Source organism: Pelophylax lessonae (genome assembly GCF_965119305.1).
Source record: "Pelophylax lessonae genome assembly, chromosome: 11".
Lineage (NCBI taxonomy): Eukaryota > Metazoa > Chordata > Amphibia > Anura > Ranidae > Pelophylax > Pelophylax lessonae.
Genome location: NC_138778.1, coordinates 91740672 through 91765190, shown reverse-complemented (window position 1 = coordinate 91765190; position 24519 = coordinate 91740672). Strand labels below are relative to the sequence as shown.

Below are 24519 nucleotides of genomic sequence, written 5' to 3'. Positions count from 1 at the left end.
TGATTTAGCACACAGCAATTTTTAATTTTATTCTTAACAATTGTTTAATTCTTTTCCACGAAAGCAGGATATGCACTTTAATATTTATATTTATATTTTTTTGTGATGTTTTAATATTCTAACATAAGGGTTGATATTCACTTAAATTTACATTCACACTATACCAGCAATATTTAAGGTTTTTATATTTGCGCAACACTAATCATATATGATTAAGGCCAAGTGAGAGTTGTCCTTATCTACTGTGAATAGTTCAGTTGGAGTATCCCACTATTCCCTTCTCCCACCCAAGTTCCACATTAAATACAAAAAAGACAAATACCCTGGACTGTTTATAGAGTAATGAGCAAATGGGAGTAAGGAGGGATATGTGAAAAAAATGTCTGCAGGTAATCAGAGGGAGACCTAAGAAGTCAACACACAGCAAGCCCTACGGGGACAGTGCTACAGTTGTGTGTAAAAAACCCCCCAATTTTAAAGGATAAGTTCACCTTTTGTAAAGTTACATCCACATTCAAGGTGTAAAATGCACCGACCCCCCCAAGTCCTTATTTTCACAGAAAGCGGGGGATTTTCTCCACGCTCACTGTTACAATCTAAAAAAAAACATTGTGTTCTGTGATTGGCAAAAATGAAAAAACAACAGTGTTTTGTGAATGGGAAAACCAGCCTTTGCGGCTGTTTGTAGTTGTCAATGAACTACCAAAGCGCCGTTGATCACTCTAGGTAGTTCATTGAGCGTCTTGTGAGATTATAACTGCCTGCCTGTATGGGAAGTACGGGCAGCCCAGTACTGTTGGAGTTAGACAGTTGTCACCTTTAAGTAATCTGTCATGTTTATGATAATCAACCCATTATGAACTCTTTTACCTGTGTCACGTTCCACGCTACAGTCAAGGCACTCCTCTGGTTCAGTGGTTGAGGGCTCTTTAGATGTTTCTTCTGTTCCAGTGTCATCATTTACCTCTTCTTGTTCATCATCATCGCTGTCACCAAGAGATCCAAGGGCCTGCATGTGAGCCTGTACTATGCGCTGGACAGCTGTAAAACACAAAGAGAACAGCTAGTGCTATAGCCCAAAGACAGCCTGATAAATCAAGATATCTCCTCTAACTATGTAACCCCCATTTAGGGTCTACCAGAGAAAATATACAGTATCTCATAAAAGTGAGTACACCCCATACATTTTTGTAAATATTTTATTCTAACTTTTCATGTGACAACGCTGAAGAAATTACACTTTGCTACAATGTAAAGCAGTGAGTGTACAACTTGTATAACAGTGTAAATGTGCTGTCCCCTCAAAATAACTCAACACACAGCCATTAATGTCTAAACCACTGGCAACAAAAGTAAGTACATCCCTAAGTGAAAATGTCCAAATTGGGCCCACTTAGCCATTTCCCTCCCCGGTGCTATGTGACTCGTTAGTGTTACAAGGTCTCAGGTGTGAATAGGGAGCAGGTGTGTTTAGTTTGGTGTTATCTCTCTCACTCGCTCATACTGGTCACTTGCAGTTCAACATGGCAGCTCATGGCAAAGAACTCTTTGAGGATCTGAAAAAAGAATCATTGCTCTACATAAAGATGGCCTAGGCTATAAGAAGATTGCCAAACAGAGCTGCAACATGATGGCCAAGACCATACAGCGGTTTAACAGGACAGGTTCCACTCAGAACAGGCCTCGCCATGGTTGACCAAAGAAGTTGAGTGCACATGCTCGGTGTCATATCCAGAGGTTGTCTTTGGGAAATAGACGTGTGAATGCTGCCAGCGTTGCTGCAGAGGTTGAAAGGCGGGGGGGGGGGTCAGCCTGTCAGTCCTCAGACCATACGCCGCACACTGCATCAAATTTGTCTGCATGGCAGTCATCCCAGAAGGAAGCCTCTTCTAAAGATGATGCACAAGAAAGCCCACAAACAGTTTGCTGAAGACAAGCAGACTAAGCACATGGATTACTGGAACCATGTCCTGGGTCTGATGAGACCAAGATAAACCTTTTTGGTTCAGATGGTGTCAAGCGTGTGTGGCGTCAACCAGGTGAGGAGTACAAAGACAAGTGTGTCTTGCCTACATTCAAGCATGGTGGTGGGGGTTTCATGGTCTGGGGCTGCATTAGAGCTGCTGGCACAGGGGAGCTACAGTTCATTGAGGGAACCATGAATGCCAACATGTGCTGTGACATACTGAAGCAGAGCATGATCCCCTCTCTTCAGAGACTGGGCCGCAGGTCAGAATTCCAACATGATAACGACCCCAAACACACCTCCAAGACGACCACTGCGTTGCTAAAGAAGCTGAGGGTAAAGGTGATGGACTGGTCAAGCATGTCTCCAGACCTAAATCCTATTGAGCATCTGTGGGACATCCTCAAATGGATGAGGGAGAAGCGCAAGGTCTCTAACATCCACCAGCTCTGTAATGTCATCATGGGGGAGTGGAAGAGGACTCCAGTGGTAAACTGTGAAGCTCTGGTGAACTCAATGCCCAATAGGGTTAAGGCAGTGCTGGAAAACAATGGTGGCCACACAAAATATTGACACTTTGGGCCCAATTTGGACGTTTTCATTTCGGGATATACTCACTTTTGTTGCCAGTGGTTTAGACATTAATGGCTGTGTGTTGAGTTATTTTGAGGGGACAGTAAATTTACACTGTTATACAAGCTGTACACTCACTACATTATAGCAAAGTGTATAATGTAATAATAATAGCATAATAAAACATTTACAAAATTGTGAGGGGAGTACTCACTTTTGTGAGATACTGTAAGAGCGAGAACCTGCTCAAATTCTAAATTTTAAAAAGTCTGTTTTTAATTAAAGCAATTAAGATTGAAAATTTAACATAGTCTTCCATACAAATCTTGTTCCATGTTAGTACAGTAGGTTATTCCAAAGTAAAAAAAGACTAGATTCTCTCTAAAAATAACATCATATTCAAGTATATTCTATTCATCCACATTGAGGTCAGTTTTCTGGCTGTGCTGGGAGAACAGCCTAACTGTCCTTCAATGATCAGACTTCTGCTGACACGCACCATAACCCCCCCTTCCGCCACAGCCATTCACTGGGCAGATTAGTGTATTGCTGCTTCTCCATCTTTTATCATTTATAAAAAATGAAAAAAAAACTTTTTGTTTATGTTTTTTTTTATATCTATACACAAATGTTTTGCCTTTCATCTCTATTTAAAACTAATAATAACTCTTCACCAGGTTCACTGAATGGACCACCTACATCTTTATTATTGGTGTTTGTGGCTGTAAGTAAAAGAACGTGATTTCAGCTCTGTGTAGTGTGGGGATGAGGAGAAGCTGTCTACAGTGCTGGGATGGGAAAGGAGCTCAGTGATCCCTGTTCTCTGACTCTCCAGTGGTGATCCGTGTCCTCTTACTCTCCAGCCATGATCTTTGTCCTCTGACTCTCCAGCCATGATCCCTGTCCTCTGCCCTGCCAGAATTGATCCCTGTCCTCCACCCTGCTTACCCCTGTTCTCAGCTTGTCCCCTGCTTACCTCCCATCCTCTGCCCTCTGACATTTTTTACTGCACACCCACATCAGACAGGCTAGATCTGGCCCTGAGGTAAGGGGGGCTCTGCAGACTCTGATTTAAGGGGCGCTCTGTAGACTCTGATTTAGGGGGCACTCTGCAGACTCTGATTTAATGGGTGCTTTGTAGACCCTGATTTTAGGGGTGCTCTGAAGACACAGATTTAAAGGGGCAGGAAAGACCCCATGATGGGAGTAAAGGGCTCCAGGATCAAAGGGAAGGGCGCTGGGCTTGGAGGGAAGAGAGGGGTCAGGGAGGCCCTTCATGGATTCTTGCACCGGGGCCCTGAATGTTCTAGTTACACCCCTGACCAAAGATGTAAACAAAGTTTTGCAGTTCAGGAAACCATATGCGGCATTTATTGCCTTTATATGAGAGTGTAAAATGCTCACACATATTAGTGAATTATATACATTGCGATCGTGGCATCTATAACATCCTGTCCTTTGAAAAATTTCATAAGGGACCTTTGCATATTTTTTGTCTGGAATCTTCTTGCACAAAAAAAAAAAAAAAAAAAAAAAAAAACACGCAAAGTTCTATTACACCTGTGAAGTAGTCGGAGTGGGATTTTTAGATTGGGTGTCAAGGATCTGTTTGCTCTGAATGTGCTAAGGTTTTGTATTGCTGCCTGTCTGATCTGTTTAGATTTGCAATTAAATGTCTGCAAAAACAATGGTCTGTCAGTCATGTAACGGGGGTTAGTACGACAAACCAATGATCTGGTTTGGATACTCTGGGAAAGCCCGTACACTTCAGCAATTCCCGGGCAGACGGCGCATGCACAGTGACGTGTTCGTGCCAGTCGGAGCCATTTTTAAATGTAAGGCGGAAAGGTAAGTGAGACTCCTCTGCAGCCCCTGCATCTCCTGTACCATGCCTGTACCATCTGTGCCATGCCGGTGCCATTTCCTGTGCCATGCCTGTACCATCTCCTGTACTATGCCCACAGCCCTGCATCTCCTTTACCATGCCTGCAGCCCCTGTTTTGGGTCTCGTGGTGGTCCAGTTAAGTCCAGTAGATGCTGCATTTCCCACCCTAGGCTTATACTCGAGTCAATAAGTTTTCCCAGTTTTTTGTGGTAAAATTAGGTGTCTCGGCTTATATTCGGGTCGGCATAAACTCGAGTATATACGGTATATTACTTATTTAAAAAATGAAATGATGACTCAGCAATAACTACCAAAATCAGAGGCTATGAATTTCTCTCTTCTGGAAGGTATGGAGTTTCTCTTTAAATCCAACTTTCCTTTCAAATTTGCAAATCAGTTATTTGAGTACTAACCTCCTCAAGGATGTTGTGATGGCTAACTTTCCATCTCTCTTTTATAAGATCAAACAAGACCTGACTACCTAGCAATCAGGTACATTTTTATGGTTTGAAAGATATAATATGCCGAAAATTTTTATTATGCCCCAAATGTTGTATTTACTACAAGCACTACCAGTTCATTTTCTATCCTTCTACCTAAAAGCACTGAATAGAGCATTTGTTTAATTCCTTTGGGCCAGCAAGTCTCCAAGACTCCCCCAATCAATTCTCTGTCCACCAAAACTACAGGGAGAAATGGCATTTCCTGATGTTTATAACTACTAAGCTGCTTGTCACTTGACAAGAGTCATTGATTGGCTGAGACATGGCTCCCATAAACAGTGGATGGGGATCCAACAAGCCTCACCCCATTTCCTTTGTCTACCCTTCTATGGTGTTTGACGATAATACTGCACTCTCTCAGATCTCATCCAACTATTCGAATGACCTGGACTATTTGTAGAAAAGTCTTTCAGAAAAAAATCTCTCTCTCCTTCCCCTTCTCTTTTTTTTTTCCAATTCTGAGTAACCCTTCTTTCTGACCAGGCTTGAAAGGCTCTGGCTTTCAGGACCTTTTGGGCCAAAACTGCTTTAGAGCACACTACTTTGCGACAGGTAGACGATGGCCTACAGTTGACCAATTCATGGTGCATCCCCTACTTTCTAGCCCCAACTTTAGGAATAAAGCAAAACTGATGCACTTTCTATCCTTACTTTCTCCAGCATCAGTGTTCTTGTGCACGTTTACAGCATTTGAATGACTGGGTGTGTCCTACCCCACCTCAGAAATGGAATCTCCATGACCTACGGTTAGCTCAGTTCTCCTCCCCCTGATTTTAAGTTGCCTTCAGAGTTGTCTCTCATCTGAACAAACTAATAGACCACTCCTATTTACCTATAAAATCTTGATTAGTTCTAAATATCAGAAATAGGTTTTTAAAATACTAATATATATATATATATATATACACACTATATATATATATATATATATACTCCCCTCAGACTACATAAAAGGTTCCCACCAAGCTCAGACTTATGTTGAGAGGCCGTGGGGAATTTGTTAAACGTGTTCTGGACCGGTGATAAACTCTGTTTATTCTGGTCAGAGGTACACCGCATTACTCAGAAATTGACAGTGCCATACGCTCCTATCAGATCATATCTTCCCTAGTTCATCTTACCATCATTCCATATTATCCACACTGCCACTAATAGTTAATGCAGTACGGAGCTGCAATCCAGACTTTTGGAAATGGCAGTCTCCTTTTCTTGCAAAATGGTTAATGATATTTATAAGCTGGAAGATTTGAAAGCCACTGAAAAAGGCTCTAATGAAAATTTCCAAATGAAATGGTTTTACTAGCATAAGTTTCTATATACCCCTGAATATCAAAAACTATTGGAGACCCCCTTTAAAATCTTCAGATTCTGGAATTTGGTTTTGGATGTCTGAGAGAAGCTACTTCTTTCCTTTTACTCAAGTTTTCCTTCTCTCCTTCTTTTCTGATCTTTATATTCGAATATCTTACTCTCTAAGACTGTGTTAGTCCCCTTTACTACCTTCTAGTTGTTTTCACCCCTATTCTCTTCCTCTTTCCCTCCCGCTCTTCAATTTATATTTGGGCAAGGTACAACAGAGACACTGACAATACCAGAAGCATTTGTCAGGTCATTGGGTCTATTCTCGCTTCTTCGGTATGTTGCATTGTATTATCATGGATATTGCTTATTGTGACTGCTCTGGCGAGGTTTTGTTTATCCACCATACTCTGTTGCTCAGTAGCCCTCTTGACTTGTAGTTGTTTTTTGTACCCTTGGTATTGATAAAAAACACTCTTAAGAAAAAAAATTAGCAAAAAAAAATGAAATGATCAACTTAAAAAAAAAAAGTGATATTGTTTTAAGTAATTCAAACAGCCTTAATTTGTCTACCTGTTATTTATATCTACATTCACATATTTGACCACTAACACTTCTCTTATTCAGATGCAGGCAGCTCAAACTCAAAGGTGTGGTCAGTGGTGACCTGACAGATGTGGAGTTTTAGATTAGGTGCTAATGTGCACAACAACCAGGAGACAAAATACATATTTGTGCCAATATGTTCCTCGAATGATGACCTCTTCTATCCCCAAAGGTATAAAAGATGAAAGAAAAAAACGGAGATATCAAGTTGCTTGAAATTATGTAAATTTTTCACATCCTCAAATCTGCTATTTGTTCATTTAGCTCTGTTTGTTCTGTTAGCTTATCATTATGTGCTAATCAAAATTAATTTATAGTATAGTTAAATAAGGTTTTGGAGATGTGTATAGGTTGCTTCTCAATTACTTTTTTCTGTTATAATTCAATTAAAAAATTGTTATAATTCAAATAGGTTTTAATAGTGTTTTTTTTCCAAAGTGAATACTGCAAATTACTAGGGGCTGTTTGTATCAAACGTGAACATAAAGTGATGGTTTGCTATGAACAATAGTCAGTGTGTAGGCACTGGGGAAAAAGGTGGAACCCACAGATATAAAGGGTGAATTGGTATGTAGGAAGGGAACAATGTGTGGTAGGGACATGAACACAGATAACAAAATGTCTCTACCAGAGTATGGGACCTGATGAACAAACAATATATACATATATATTGGAGGACCTGCCAGCACTGCCTACCAAAACTCTGGAAGAGTTTGGATCTCAAAGAAAAGAAAATGCTATCAGCACACCAAGGATTCCTCAAAAGGGTTCAAAGCTTTTATTCTGTGGTCACATGATAAATATACAGCTGTATACAGGTACACCTCATAAAATTAGAATATCATCAAAAAAAATTAATTTATTTCAGTAATTCAATTCAAAAAGTAAAACTCATATATTTTATATAGATGTGTTACATACAGAGTGATATATTTTAAGCATTTCTCTTTTTTTATTTTGATTATTGCTTACAGCTAGTAAAAACTCAAAATTCAGTATCTCAGTAAATGAGAATCTTACATAGGACCAATTAAAAGGATTTTTAATACAGAAATGTTGGCTTACTAAAAAATATGCCAATGTACAGCATAGTTTGCACTCAATACTTTGTCAGGGCTCCTTCTGCATGAATTAGTGCATCAATGTGGCGTGGCATGGGGGCGATCAGCCTGTGGCACTGCTGAGGTGTACCTTTAGCTCATCTGCATTGTTGGGTCTCATGCCTCTCATCTTCTTCTTGACAATACCCCACAGATTTTCTATGGGGTTTAGGTCAGGCGAGTTTGCTGGCCAATTAAGCACAGCAATACCATGATCATTAAACAAGGTGTTGGTACTTTTGGCAGTGTGGGCAGGTGCCAAATCCTGCTGGAAAATGAAATCAGAATCTACATGAAGCTGGTCAGCAGAGGGAAGCATGAAGTGCTCTAGAATTTCCTGGTAGAGGGCTGTGCTGACTTTGGACTTGATAAAACACAGTGGACCAACACCAGCAGATGACATGGCTCCTCAAATCATCACGGACTGTGGAAAATGTTGCATTTCATTTGGAAATCAAGGTCCCAGAGTCAGGAGGAAGAGTGGAGGGGCACAGAATCAAAGTTGGATGAGGTCCAGTGTGAAGTTTCCACAGTCAGTGATAATTTGGGGAGCCATGTCATCTGCTGGTGTTGGTCCACTGTTTTTTTATCAAGTCCAAAGTCAACGCGACCCTCTACCAGGAAATTCTAGAGCAATTCATGCTTCCCTCTGATGACCAGCTTCATGGAGATGCTGATTTCATTTTCCAGCAGGACTTGGCACCTGTCCACACTGCCAAAGGTACCAATACCTGGTTCACGATAGCATAGTTACATAGTTAGTCAGGTTGAAAAAAGTCACAAGTCCATCTAGTTCAACCAATTAAAAAAAACAAAAAAAAAACAAAAGCATACAATCCCATATACACAATCCTGTACCCACAGTTGAGCCAGTGGAAGGCAAAAAGCCCCAGCAAAGCATTTGCTCCAGCAGGGGAAAAAATTCCTTGCTGTTCCCCTAGAAGCAATCGGATATTCCCTGGATCAACTGTACCTATAAATGTGAGTACCCAGTTATATTATGTTTATTTAGGAAAGAATCCAGGCCATTTTGAAAGCAATCTACTGAGCTGGCCAAAACCACCTCTGGAGGGAGTCTTTTCCACATGTTCACAGCTTTTACTGTGAAGAAACCTTTCCATATTTGGAGATGAAATCTCTTTTCCTCTAGACATAAAGAGTGCCCCCTTGTCCTCTGTGATGATCTTAAAGTGAATAACTCAACACCAAGTTCACTATATTCTCCTCTTATGTATTTGTACATGTTGATCATATCCCCCCTTAATCTCGTCTTCTCAAGAGAGAATGAATTCAGTTCCTCTAATCTATCCTCATAGCTGAGCTCCTCCATTATCAGTTTGGTTGCCCTTCTCTGTACTTTCTATAGTTCCCCGATATCCTTTTTGAGAACTGATGTCCAAAACTGAACTGCATATTCCAGATGAGGTCTTACTAATGATTTGTACAGGGGCAAAATTATCTCTCTCTCTCTCTCTCTCTGGAGTCCATGCCTCTCTTAATACAAGAAAGGACTTTGCTTGCTTTGGAAACTGCAGCTTTGCATTGCATGCTATTATTAAGCTTAGGATCTAGCAAAACCCCCAGATCCTTCTCCACCATTGATTCCCCCAGTTGTACTCCCCCTAGTATGTATGATATATGCATATTTTTAGCCCCCAAGTGCACAACTTTACAATTTGCTACATTAAACCTCATTTGCCACATAGTTGCCCAATGAAAGTGCATTGAGGTCAGCTTGTAAGATGGAGACATCCTGTAAGGATGTTAAAGCGGAGTTCCACCCAAAAGTGGAACTTCCGCTTATATGCTTCCTCCCCCACTCTGTTGCCACATTTGGCACCTTTCAGGGGGGAAGGGGGGAATGGTTACTTGTTTTTGACAGGTACCCTTCCCCTCTTCTGGGAGATAGCGCCACGGTGCTGTCCCTCGGAAGTTCGGCCTCCCTCATCCTTCCTCCGCTGCCGGGCCAATTAGAAAGCGCAGTGCACTTCACGCATGCCGGGTTCCCGTACCCTGAATGGCATGGGCAGCACCTGAGAGCCGATACGAAAATCGGCTTTTGGGTGCCAACATCCAGAGAACCCTGGACAGGTAAGTTCTAATATTTAAAAGTCAGCAGCTACAGTATTTGTAGCTGGTTACTTTTCATTTTTTTCCTGGGGGGCGGAACTCCTCTGCATAGCTTGGTGTCATCTGCAAAGGCTGAAATGGTACTATTAATCCCAGACCTTATATCATTTATAAAGATATTAAAAAGTAAGGGTCCCAACACTGAACCTTGAGGTACACCACTGATAACCTTAGACCATTCAGAGTAAGAATCATTAACCACTATGAATTCTGTCTTTTAGCCAATTTTCTATCCATTTACAAACTGATCTTTCCAAGCCTGTAGACTTTATCCTATACATTAGTTGTGTGTGGGGAACGTTTTTACAAAATCCAAGTATACTACGTCCACTGCCACCCCTCTGTCCAAGGCAGTGGCGGCTGGTGCTCCATGGGGCTGGGGGGGGGGGGCAGACGGACCGCACCATGCACCCCCCCCCCCCGGACCACACCAGGCCTCACACCATACCCCCCCCCCCCGGACCACAGCGAGACAGGAGAGAGGGGAGACAGGAGACAGGGGAGACAGGAGACAGGACAGAACCCCCCCTCACTGACCCTGCCTGGATGCAGCAGCAGGCGGCGATGGCTTTGGCTTCTTCCCCCTGTCTTCTGCGTCTCCTCCCTCCTCCTCCATGCCCAATGGCATGGCTTCTCCTTTCGGCCAATCGGGAAACGAGACCACCCTTTTTTTTTAGCCTGTGAGAGCATCTGGCTCTAATCACATGGTTAAAAAAAAAAAGCCCCATTGAACTCCATGCGTCCAGCGCCCCGCATGTAGATTAGGGGGCCGGACGCATGGATAGGGGGGGTGGCGCCCCTGCGCCACATATACATCAGCCGCCACTGGTCCAAGGTTTTAATTACCTCCTCATAAAAAGAAATCAGGTTTGTTTGACATCTTCTGTCTTTCATGAATCCATGCTGTCTGTTGCTTAAAATATTTGTTTCCAGCAAGAACTCATCTATGTGGTCTTTTATTAAACTCTCCAATATCTTCCCGACTAACAGGTCTAGAGTTACTTGGCAAAGACTTTGATCCCTTTTTAAATATAGGCACCACATTGGCCTTATGCCAATCCAGTGGTATTATTCTAGTCATTAACGAGTCCCTAAAAATTAGAAACAATGGCTTTGAAATGACAGAGCTCAATTCTTTTAGGATCCGTGGGTGGATGCCATCTGGTCCAGGTGCGTTAGAACCATGGCATCACTGTGCTTGATTGGCCAGCAACCTCGTCTGACCTAAACCCCTTAGAGAATCTGTGGGGTATTGTCAAGAGGAAGATGAGAGACACCAGACCCAATAATACAGATGAGCTGAAGGCTACTATCAAACCAACCTGGGCTTCCATAACACCTCAGCAGTGCCAGAGGCTGATCGCCTCCATGCCACGTCGCATTGATGCAGTAATTCATGCAAAAGGAGCCCGAGCAATTATTGAGTGCATACTATACTGTACATGGGCATACGTTTTAGTAAGCCAACAATTCTGTATTAAAAACCTTTTTTATTTTTTTATTTTTTTATTGGTCTTATGTAATATTCTAATTTCCTGAGATAATGAATTTGGGGTTTTCACTAGCTGTAAGCCATAATCATCAAAATTAAAAGAAAGAAATGCTTCAAATATATCACTCTGCCTGTAACATAACTATAAAGAAAATATATGAGTTTCACTTTTTGAATTTATTAACTGAAATTAATCAACATTTTAATGATATTCTAATTTTATGAGATGCACATGTATTTATCATGTGACCATGGAATAAAGCTTTGGATCCTTGGTGTGCTGATTACATTTTATTGACTTCCAGCCTATGGTCATTACATAACCCAGCATTACTAAACAGCCAGTTTTCTTGAATGTGTGCATAGGGAACATTGCGTTTTGATTTCAAAGAAAGCACACAGAATCTTCCAGAAACAGGAGTGCTGTGGAGCAGAGGAGCAGAGCGCGGGATCAGAGGCTGTCAGGGCGTGCAGGAGAGAGGAGTGTGTTGTGCGTGACCGACCGACCGCGTGTGAGTAACCCCCCCCCCAGGAGAGCAGCGGCGGGGAGCGGCGCTCGAACCCCCCCCCCCCCAGAAGCGAGCGGCAAGCGGGTCGGGACCCCCCCTCTCTTATCGCGGGTGGCGAGCGGTACAGTAAACCCCCCCCCCTTTTTTTTTGCGGCGGGCGGCGAGTGGTGCGGACCCCCCCCCCCCCCCTGACAGAGAGGGAGCAGAGGAGACTAGCGGAGCAAAGGCTGACCGGGAAGTGACAGAGGGAGGCGGGTGCAGAGCGGAGACTGACCGTCTGAGGGAAAAAAAAAAAAAAAGCCAGGAACTGCTAGAGTCAGACTTAAAGGGACATACACTAGGTAAGTAAGACTGGTGACTGAGATTGTACACTGACTGAGGGTGTAGTGTAGTACCTGAGTACCTGTGAGTACCTGTTACTACCTGAGTATCTGCGAGTACCTGAGTATCTGTGAGTATCTGTGAGTATCTGTGAGTACCTGAGTACCTGAGTATCTGTGAGTACCTGTGAGTACCTGAGTATCTGTGAGTACCTGAGTATCTGTGAGTACCTGAGTATCTGGGAGTATCTGTGAGTACCTGAGAGTACCTGAGTATCTGTGAGTATCTGTGAGTACCTGTGAGTACCTGAGTACCTGTGAGTACCTGAGTATCTGGGAGTACCTGTGAGTACCTGAGTATCTGGGAGTATCTGTGAGTACCTGAGTATCTGTGAGTACCTGAGTATCTGTGAGTACCTGTGAGTACCTGAGTATCTGGGAGTACCTGTTACTACCTGAGCGTTGTGCGTCTGACCGGGCTGTGCGACTCGGGGTTGTGCGTCTGACCGGGCTGTGCGACTCGGGGTTGTGCGTCTGACCGGGCTGTGCGATCGGGGTTGTGCGTCTGACCGGGCTGTGCGATCGGGGTTGTGCGTCTGACCGGGCTGTGCGACTCAGTGTTGTGCGTCTGACCGGGCTGTGAGACTCAGTGTTGTGCGTCTGACCGGGCTGTGCGACTCGGTGTTGTGCGTCTGACCGGGCTGTGCGACTCGGTGTTGTGCGTCTGACCGGGCTGTGCGACTTAGTGTTGTGCGTCTGACCGGGCTGTGCGACTCAGCATTGTGCGTCTGACCGGGCTGTGCGACTCAGCGTGGTGCGTCTGACCGGGCTGTGCGACACAGCGTGGTGCGTCTGACCGGGCTGTGCGACTCAGCGTGGTGCGTCTGACCGGGCTGTGCGACTCAGCGTTGTGCGTCTGACCGGGCTGTGCGACTCAGTGTTGTGCATCTGACCGGGCTGTGCGACTCGGTGTTGTGCGTCTGACCGGGCTGTGCGACTCGGTGTTGTGCGTCTGACCGGGCTGTGCGACTCGGTGTTGTGCGTCTGACCGGGCTGTGCGACTCGGTGTTGTGCGTCTGACCGGGCTGTGCGACTTGGTGTTGTGCGTCTGACCGGGCTGTGCGACTTAGTGTTGTGCGTCTGACCGGGCTGTGCGACTTAGTGTTGTGCGTCTGACTGGGCTGTGCGACTTAGTGTTGTGCGTCTGACCGGGCTGTGCGACTGAGGGTTGTGCGTCTGACCGGGCGGTGCGACTCAGTGTTGTGCGTCTGACCTGGCTGTGAGATTGTGAGTGTTGTGCAACTGAGTGTCAAGTGAGTGGAGCGGAATACCAGAGGGTGAGAAGGTAGCGTTAGGAAGCCAGGAAATAGCCACATAGGATAGGCTTAAATTACTGAATCCCCATTAGATTAGATTAGTAGGTACAATGCCCGGCGGGTGTGGAGATGCGACTCGGTGTACATCTTGTGATATGTATGCGTTCCTCGGTCATGCGATCGAAGGCGAATACAAATGTGCAAAATGTGAGCACGTTGCTTCCCTGGAAGCTCAGGTCCTGAATCTAGGGAAGCAGCTGGCAACACTGAGACGAATGTCCATGCCGGAGGAGAGCCAGGATTGTACCAATCAGGTGCAGGCAGGGGTCTGCACAGACGTGGGCGGAGTATCGGAGGTGCAGGCATCAGAGCAGAGTAGAGGGGTGACAGTTAGGAGGGGTAGAAGGGAACAAGGCAAGGAGGCTGATCCTGGGCTGGAGCACCCCAATAGATACGCCCCGTTGTGTGATGTTGGGGAAACCAGTCAGGGACCAGCATTGCTGGAGCAGAGTGACGCCCCTAGCTGCCAGGGGAAGAACTTCTCCAGTGAGGCTGGGAGAAAGGGAAAGGAAAGACAGGTGCTGGTGGTAGGGGACTCAATTATTAGAAGGGCAGACAGTGTAATCTGTGACCAAGACCGTGTGCGCCGAACAGTCTGTTGTTTGCCGGGCGCTCGGGTTCGGCACATAGCGGATCGGGTGGACAGATTATTGGGTGGGGCTGGGGAAGACCCAGCTGTCATGGTACACGTGGGTACCAATGACATAGGCAGAGGAAGACGGAGAGTCCTAAACGATTTCAGGGACTTAGGCGCTAAGTTGAGGACTAGGACCTCCAAGGTAATATTTTCCGAAATACTACCTGTACCTCGAGCCACACCAGAGAGGCAGCGGGAGATTAGGGAAGTTAACGAGTGGCTGAGGAGCTGGTGTAGTAAGGAGGGTTTCGGGTTCCTGGAGAACTGGGCCGACTTCTCAGTCGGTCACCGGCTCTTTGGTAGGGACGGATTGCACCTAAATGGGGTGGGTGCAGCCGTACTGGGTGCGAGGATGGCCAAAGAGTTAGAGGGGCTTTTAAACTAGGGAATGGGGGGGAGGGTACAGATGTAGAATTACCCAGTGGAAAGCAAGTTTCAGAGGGCAGAAATGGGGGCATTAGCGATAGGGTGTGCGGAGCTCCTATACCCAGGGTGGGTATGGGGAAAAATCAAGAGAGCAGCCTAAAAACATCAAAAGAGGATAAATATAACCGATCAAAATTACGAGGTTTGTATACCAATGCCAGAAGCCTGGCCAACAAGATGGGAGAGCTGGAGCTGCTGATATTTGAGGAAGACTTAGATTTTGTGGGGATAACTGAGACTTGGTTTGACAGCTCTCATGATTGGATGGCGACCATTCAGGGGTATTCCCTTTATCGCAGAGATAGAGAAAGTAAAAAAGGGGGAGGGGTATGTTTGTATATTAAGAACAGTATACAGGTAAATATGAGGGATGATATTAATAATGGAGCTATGGACGAGGCAGAATCCCTATGGGTAGAGCTTCAAAGGGAAGGCACGGCGGGGAAGGTAATATTGGGCGTATGCTATAGGCCCCCCAACCAGAGGGAGGAGGGTGAGGCGGACCTCATGTTACAGATAGGATTGGCAGCAAGGATGGGAAATGTCATTATAATGGGGGACTTTAATTATCCGGATATAGACTGGGCAGAAGGAACCGCACACTCAGCCAAGGCTCGGCAGTTCCTAAATGTTTTGCAGGACAATTTCATGGGTCAGATGGTGAATGCACCGACAAGAAGCGATGCGGTACTTGACCTACTGATTACCAACAATACAGACCTGATCACGGATATAGAAATACGGGACAACTTAGGGAACAGTGACCATAGGTCAATTGGTTTCAGTATTAATTACAGTAATAGGAAACACAAGGGTAATATAAGGACGCTGAATTTCACAAGAGCCAATTTCCCTAAACTGCGCTCGCTGCTAGAAAATATCAAATGGGATAGAACCCTGGGAACAAAGAACACGGAGGAAAAATGGGAGTGCTTCAAGAGCATACTTAACAAGGGAGTGGGCCAGTGCATTCCACAGGGAAATAAATTTAAAAGAGCAAAACTAAACCCTGGGTGGCTAAACTCCAACATTAAAATGTATATTAGAGCTAAAGAAAAGGCCTTCAAAAAATACAAGACTGAGGGGTCATTGGCAGCATTTAAGCACTACAAAGAGTGTAATAAGAAATGTAAAGACGAAATCAGGGCGGCTAAAATAGAACACGAGAGACATATAGCGGAGGAGAGCAAAAAGAACCCCAAGAAGTTCTTTAAGTATATAAACAGTAAGAAAGCCAGGCCAGAGCACATTGGCCCCATAAAAGATGATAAAGGAAAAATGGCCACTGAGGACAGAGAAAAGGCGGAAGTGTTAAATAATTTCTTTTCTTCAGTCTTCACAAAGGAATCGGGGGGCTACACGAAACCCGCTTGTAAGGCCGAACTAAATAATACACCTCAGGAAGTGCCGCCATGGCTAACAGAGGATAGACTTAGAGCTAAACTAGAGAAACTTAACATAAATAAATCCCCGGGACCGGATGGCTTGCACCCGAGGGTTCTTAATGAGCTCAGCCAGGTGATTGCCAGACCATTATTCTTGATCTTTAAGGATAGTTTACAGACGGGTATGGTGCCAGCTGATTGGAAAAAAGCCAACGTGGTACCAATATTTAAAAAGGGGCCGAGATATATCCCGGGTAACTATAGGCCGGTCAGCCTAACATCAGTAGTCTGCAAAATTTTGGAGGGGATGATAAGGGACCACATACAAGACTTTAGTAATGAAAATGGTATTATAAGTAGAAATCAGCATGGATTCATGAAAAATCGTTCGTGCCAAACCAATCTGTTAACCTTCTACGATGAAGTGAGCTGCCACCTAGATAAAGGTAAGCCTGTGGATGTGGTGTATCTGGACTTCGCAAAGGCCTTTGACACTGTTCCTCACAAACGCTTACTGTACAAACTAAGGAAGGTAGGTATGGATCATAAGGTGAGTACCTGGATAGAGACCTGGCTCCAGGGGAGAGTACAGAGGGTGGTGATTAATGGGGAGTACTCGGATTGGGCGGGTGTGGAAAGTGGGGTCCCCCAGGGTTCTGTCCTGGGACCAATCCTGTTTAATTTATTCATAAATGATCTAGAGGAGGGGATATCTAGTACAATCTCAGTATTTGCAGATGATACTAAATTAGGCATGCCAATATCTTCTATGCAGGATGTGGAAATCTTGCAAGCAGACCTGAACAAAATAACGGGGTGGGCAACCACATGGCAGATGAGGTTTAATGTAGAAAAATGTAAAGTAATGCACTTGGGTGCCAGAAACCAGAAAGCAAGCTATTCACTAGGGGGTGAACCTCTGGGTGAGTCTAGGATGGAAAAGGACTTGGGGGTACTGGTAGACAACAGGCTTGGCAGTGGCATGCAATGCCAAGCCGCCGCAAGCAAAGCCAACAGAATACTGGGATGTATAAAAAAGGGGATTCACTCCAGAAATAAAGAGATTATTCTCCCGCTCTACAAGACTCTGGTCCGGCCACATCTGGAGTATGCTGTCCAGTTCTGGGCACCGGTCCGCAGGAAGGATGTGCTGGAACTGGAGAAAGTCCAGAGGAGGGCAACAAAAATAATTAGGGGAATGGAGGACATCGGCTATGAGGAAAGACTACAAGCACTGAACCTATTCTCTCTGGAGAAGAGACGATTGAGGGGGGATATGATATCAATGTACAAATACTGTACTGGCGACCCTAGCATAAGGAACAAACTATTCAGAGAAAGGGAATACAATAAGACACGTGGCCACTCACTAAAACTTGAGGAAAGGCGGTTTAACCTTAAAGTGCGTAAGGGGTTCTTCACTGTAAGAGCGGTAAGGATGTGGAATTCTCTTCCACAAGCAGTCGTATCAGCGGGGAGCATAGATAGTTTCAAAAAACTATTAGATGTACACCTTAAAGACCACAACATACAGGGGTACACAATGTACGGTTAAAAGCAAACACACACACGCATCATGGGTTGAACTGGATGGACTTGTGTCTTTTTTCAACCTCACTAACTATGTAACTATGTAACTATGTAACTATGTGCTGAGAGCAACTGGCTGGAGATGATCATTGAGATCTGGGCTCTGCACCATGTACTGACAACTCGCAGCAAACTCAGCAAGAAGATCATATTTTAATATATATATAGTATAGGATAAAAAGGATAGGATATAGGATAGGAAGGATAGTTTAGAACTAGAAATGTTGCAAAAATATGTTTAGGACTGGTATGAGAATTTAATAAACACTGGCCAAAGGATAGTGGTGATAAGTAATGCAATAGACCACAGAAGAGATGAGGGGCACAAAGAACATGTGGGTAACAGTAGGCAATAAACAATAAGTTATATAGACATGTGTGGTTTGTTTCGTTCCCAATTTTCCGTTTCGGAACAAATTTTTCATTATTCAGAAATTCGGATGTATCTGAATTTCTGAATTACATTAGTAACAAATTTAAACAAATCCAAAATAATGAAACTAAATTTCAGACTAAATTTGAATTCAAATCAAATTCAAAAACTAATTTGAAAGCAAGACTAGGATAAGAAAAGAATAGAAAATAAAGGAATAGAAAAGAACAGAATGAAACAGTATAGAATAGAATAAAATAGAATAGAAATAAAGCAATAGAATAGAAAATAAAAGAATAGGTTAAAACTGAACAAAAAAGAATAGAAAAGAGAATAGAAAAGAAAATAGAACAGAATAGAAAGAACATAACCATCTGCCGAAATTCAAATTTCGAATAGTATAATTTCCAATGAAATAAATTTGAATTTGAATGGAATACATTTGAATTCAAATAGAATAGAAAAAGATAGCATAAAATTGAATAAAAAAAGAATAGAAAAAAAAAAATAGACTAGAATAGAATAAAAAGAGAAATAATATAACCATCTTCTGAAATTCAAATTTTGAATAGAAAAACTTTCAAATGAATAGAAAATAATAGAGAAGAAAAAATTAGAATAGAATAGAAAAAAAACAATAGAATAGAATAAATAACCATTTCCCAACATTCAAATACATTTAGATTAGAATAAATAGTTTAGAATCGAATGGGGAAAAAAGCAGAATAGAATAGAAAAGAAAAAACAATAGAATAGAATAGAAAGAATATTACCATTTGCCAAAATGTGAATAGGATGCATTCAAATGTAAATAGAATAGAAAAGAATAGATTAGAATAGAATAGAAAATAAAAGAATAGAATACAGTCAGTTACAAACATCTGACTTACATACGACTCATACATACAAACAGAGGGAGACAACAGGAAGTGAGAGCAATTTTCCCCTAGGAAGGGAAATTCACTCCTGTAAGTGTTATCATGGGAAAAAGGTGCCCCTACTGAAGCTGGTTTCACAAAAAAACTAAATTTTCAAAATTCAATTATCAAAAGGGACAGAAAGTGAGGTGAAATCTTCTGAACAGGGGCACAGACAGCAAAACAAACGTTACAGGGGTGTTAACCCTTCCCTATAATAGTATAGAATAGCAAAAACAATAGAATAGTATAAAATAGAAAGAATATAACTGGAGTTGAGCGGACACCTGGATGTCCGTGTTCGGCGGGTTCGGCCGAACTTTAAAAAAAAGTCCGGGTCCGTGTCCCGGACTTTTGCCGAACTTTTCCAGGACACCGAACCCCATTGAAGTCAATGGGGACCCGAACTTTCAGGCACTAAAATGGCTCTAAAACACCAAGGGAAAGGGAAAGGGCTAGAGTGCTGCAAATGGCAGCAAAACGTATTTAAGAGCATGGCAAGTGCTCTGCAAACAAATGTGGATAGGGAAATAACTTAAAACAACAAAAAAAAAACTGAAAAATAAAACAATGTTCTTCATCTCTGAAGGACGAGGCCCATATGGAGTAGGAGGGAGGTTGAGGTGGTGGTGGATGTGGCGGTGTTATAGGCGTGCACACAGGGTGTGCCGGGTGTACCTGGGCACACCCTAATCACCTAGGGCACATTAGCATTATCGCTCTGTTTGCCAGTGAGGAGATGGGAAAGATCTCCCTCGGACCTGCTCTGCTCTATTTCACTTTGTCAGCAGAGAGTAATGTATCGGGCCATGTACATGTAGGCAAACACATGCATGTGTATTTAAACTTTGGGGTGCACACCCTAATGCAATAGGCTGGGCACACCTATGGGCGGTGTAGGTGGAAGGGGCAGTGGAGGAGGACCAGGGCCGGATTAACCTTCCTAGCGGTATTCCCGAGTGTGACTCGGGGTAAGATTTTAGTGCCAAAAGCGGTAACCCCGAGTCACACTCGGGGTAGCGCTAAGAAGATCGCTGGATGCTGGAGGAGGTTTTACTTACCTTTTCTCCGGGATCCAGCGAAGACTGCGAGCGGTGTGCGGCGGCGGAGCTCTCTCCCGATCGTCTGCGAGCCCCGGCTTCCGTCTCCGGCGACGTGACGTCCGCCGGGGGGTGGAACCGGCGGCAAATTCAAATGTAAAATGCACCAAACACACTGATACCGTTCAAAATAAAATAAAATCACATTACATTACCCCCCAGTGCCCTTTCCTGCAGTTTTACTGTACTTTTTATGTAAATATATATATATATATATATATATATACATATATATACAGTATATATATATATATATATATATATATACGTATATATATACACATATACATATATATATATATATATATATATATATATATACACACATATTATATATATATATATATATATATATATATATATATATATATACACGTAATTCTTGTGAATGAGCAGCCCAAACCAACTGTATACATTATATATATATATATATATATATATATATATATATATATATAATATATATATAATATATGTATACATAATATATGTATACATACATATATATATATATATATATATTGTAAGGGATTAGCTCGGTGGCGGGTGTGGATGACCCCTTGGGGGGTGCGTTTTCCCAGAGAGGTAGCCGACAAGTGCTTGCAAACAAACAGTGTGGTTTATTAAATGGTGTTTTCTTCACCAGGCTGTATGCAGCAAAACATCCAAAATAAAATAAAACAGAAAATAAATCCTTGCCTCTGTGGGCGGCTACCTTCTCACAACTGGAACCTGCCTAAGTGTCTGTCTCCAACCTACCGTCGGGCAGACTTCCTTGTCCTACAGCGGACACTCAATAGTCCTTTTATAATAGCTTCACAGGGCAACACAGTCCTTTTGTTTCTTTCACATCAACAGTTCGTCTTCTCACCTTTGAGACGTATTCACCCTTGGTTACCGTCCCGGGCACACATCACTCCGGGGGGTCTTCTCCCAGGCCCACACATCCTGTCGGGAGGCACACGCTGACTGTCCTCCTGCTCCCAGCCCACATGGCTTCAGGATGCAGCCGTTTGTCTGCCTTCCTCTCCCAGCCCACACGGCGACAGGAGGCAGCAAACAATAGGACTTTCTCTGAACAAATTATAGAGCCTTAACTCCCTCATTCTGAACAGGTGAAGGCCTTTCAACTTCCTGCTGGCTAGCTCTGTAGCCAACACCCTAAATTAATTAATGGACTTTCTAAATCAGGTGGAAATGTATCTCCTTCCTGTGACTACATTCCCAGATTTAGCTGACTTCCTGTCACATACCCCCCCCCTCTTGTTTCAACCCTAGGGTTGGGACACATATTTCCAGGCACGCATGTGTCAGGCACTGCTGACTCACTGATAAGCCTCCTATTATCCTCAAGCTTCCGGATGAAACTGTTTTGTCATCTTCATTGACGGATTTCTCATAAATGCCACACAGTTTGTCTCTCATCTCATATACACATTCTTCAACTGCATTTTTGGCATCATTTTGCTCCTTCTCGTTTCTGTCATCTTCATTGACAGCTTTCTCATAAATGTCAGACAGCTTGTCCCTCATAACCGTCTGTCCAATCCACCAACATAGGGGTTAAAGGCAACAACACAGTTGAACCCAGCGATCTGGGTGGTATCCATTATAGACCTCCTCTCTGCATCAGTGAAGAAGCATGGAACTGCAACACATTCTTTTACAGGTTTCTTCAATGCACTTTCTGCTGAACTATTTGACCGCTCAAGGTCACCTAGTTCTTTTTCTCTATCTGAATTCCACATGGAATGCATCTCAAGATCACGATCAAACTTCTGCCACCCGTCTTTCACCAGTTCCATTTTGGAAACACTCCCTGAAAGGCACTTATTCATTTGCTTCACGTTTTCACCAACAGCCTTAGTTTTCCCCACTAGGTTTTCAGCCTGAACTGAGAAATCACCACATTTCTTACTCAGCTCCTTTGTTTGCTGAAGTTCTAATGATACATTTTCCAATGCTTGAAGTTTTTGAAGGAACGGTTTATTCCAAAGGGGTGATTCAAGCCACATGTCATCACATTTCTGAGGCTCACTCAGGACAGACCCCAAAACACTGATCCTTTTAAAAACTGCATCAGGCACACTATCCCCTCTTTGGGACAGATCCTCTGTTGCCTGGAATTCCTCTTCCAGTTCCTGCAACGGAATCTTCATCTCTTCTACTTGCTGTTCTAAGGCTCGCTTAGACTTTTCTAGCTCCTGAACGCTTTTCACAACATCATCCTTGGAGCTGACCAATTCTTCCATTTCTGTACGCAGCTGTTTGTTAACACTTTCTAGTTCAGCCTTACACTCTAGAGCTTCCTCCAAAGAGCGAGCCAAGAACAGGGCTTTGCTCTCGTTATCACGCACCTCCGTTTCTGCACGTGCGCGTTCTTCTGCATATTTTGCAGACACAGTCTTCTCTTCACCAAGCATCTGATCAAACTTCTTTTTCACATCTTCAACACACTGTAATGAACCAACGCTTTCTTCCATGCGTTTTTTCATATCCGCTATCTGAGCTTGCAATGTTGCGACTTGCTCTGATAGGTTTTTCTTTGCTTCCGCCTCCTCTTTTAATTGTTCCAGGAAGCCATTTTTCTCATCTTCCATTTGTTTGAGCTTTGTGCTAAAACTCAGCCTTTGACACCTCTCTTCCTGTAAGAGTTCCTGCGTGTCTTGCAGCTGCGATTCCAAGATAGAAAAATCTTCCGCAATTTCTCTAGATTTGCTGTCTGCTTGAGAAAGCTGATTTGTAACATTGTCCAACTCAACCTGCAGTCGGTTTGCCTTCTCTGACAGCTTAGCACACAATCGGTCACCTTCTGACACCTTGACTTGCGATTCCAGAAGCTGTGCCTCTACTTTTTCCCTCTTATGTTCACAATCTCCTTTTCCCTGCATAAGAGCCTTCACCTCATTGGCTAGCATCTGGGAATAAGAATGTAATTCTGCCACACAGGCTTCTTTCTCCTTTAACTGCTGCTGGACACGTTGGGCTTCCCCTTTCCAACTTTCACAGTCCGCACGCCATTCATCTACCACATTGCTCAAATTGGTGAGCTCATACACAGTACTCAGTAATTTAGCCTCTCTTTCACTTTTCTCGTTGTCGCTGAGAGACAATGTCGTTTTCAGAGCGACATTCTGTTCCTGCGACTCCTGCAGGTCTATTTTTGTAACTTCCAAACACTGAAGACTTTTTTCCAGCTGATTACGCAACTCCAACATATCAGCCATACTTTGCTTCTGCAAAGTCTGAATTTCACTTTCCTTTTCCATGAGGATGGTATCTTTCTCCATTATAGTCTCTCTGCGTTTTTGCAACTCGACCAAAAGAAGAGCAGTGGATTCTTCCCACTGTAACACATGAGACTTGAGTAGTTCATTCATTTCCTGCAAGTTTCTATGCTCCATTTTAAGCAATTCCAAGGCTTGTTCCTTTTCTTCCATTTTCCGTTGCAAGGCATCCAACTCAGCCCTGCACACATACTCGGTTTCCTCCAAACCGATGGCCTCCATTGGCTGCTGGCGTCTCTGTTTCCAGCCTGCCATGCTCTCTTGATGAGCCTTTTGTTGAGCTGCAAAGCTCTGCTGAAAATCCGCATTTGCCTGCTGTTGAGCTGCATTTGCTTGCTGTTGAGCTGCATTTGATATAATCAGATGTTTCAACATCTCCTCCATTTTGAGTTTACTTTTCATCTGAGCACACTGCGTCTCCATAGCGGTTTCATCAGTGTTGCTAGGGACAACAACCTTCCTCTTTAGTAGACTCTCTTTAGGCATGGATGGGGCTGGTTCAGACGGCAACATCCCCTCCATCCATAGAATCCGGTCTCTCATTTCATCTATCTTTGCATTCTTCAGGCGTTTTGAACGCCCCATCTTCAATAACTCCACAAACAAATTTTTCACAGTCCAGCAAAAATTTTTCAGACCACTGTCTCTTTAACACATGTAGTTTTTCTCTCTCTCTTGCAAGATCTCTTTTCCTGCACACACAGTTTGTGCAGTCACTTGCACCAGACACAACAAAGTTCATCAAATAATTTTGAGACCGCTGTCTCTTTAAAACACTTTTTTTTTTTTTCTGTCAGGATCTTCTCTCCTGCACACATAGATTGTGCAATCTCATGCACCAGATAAAGTTCATCAAACATTTGCACTTCCTTGCAGGGATCTCTGCTTATGCCCACTGCATACCTCCACCATATGTAAGGGATTAGCTCGGTGGCGGGTGTGGATGACCCCTTGGGGGGTGCGTTTTCCCAGAGAGGTAGCCGACAAGTGCTTGCAAACAAACAGTGTGGTTTATTAAATGGTGTTTTCTTCACCAGGCTGTATG

The 24519-nt window shown here is 43.5% G+C and overlaps 1 protein-coding gene across 1 annotated transcript in view; it reads right to left on the bottom strand.

The window, feature by feature from the left end:
* Positions 1–24519, bottom strand: part of PPP1R1B (protein phosphatase 1 regulatory inhibitor subunit 1B) — a 350422-nt gene that overhangs the window by 30420 nt on the left and 295483 nt on the right. Inside the window, exon 5 of the mRNA XM_082272381.1 lies at positions 871–1041. Within this exon, the coding sequence (XP_082128507.1) occupies positions 871–1041 (171 nt within the window). The remainder of the gene's footprint in view (positions 1–870; positions 1042–24519) is intronic.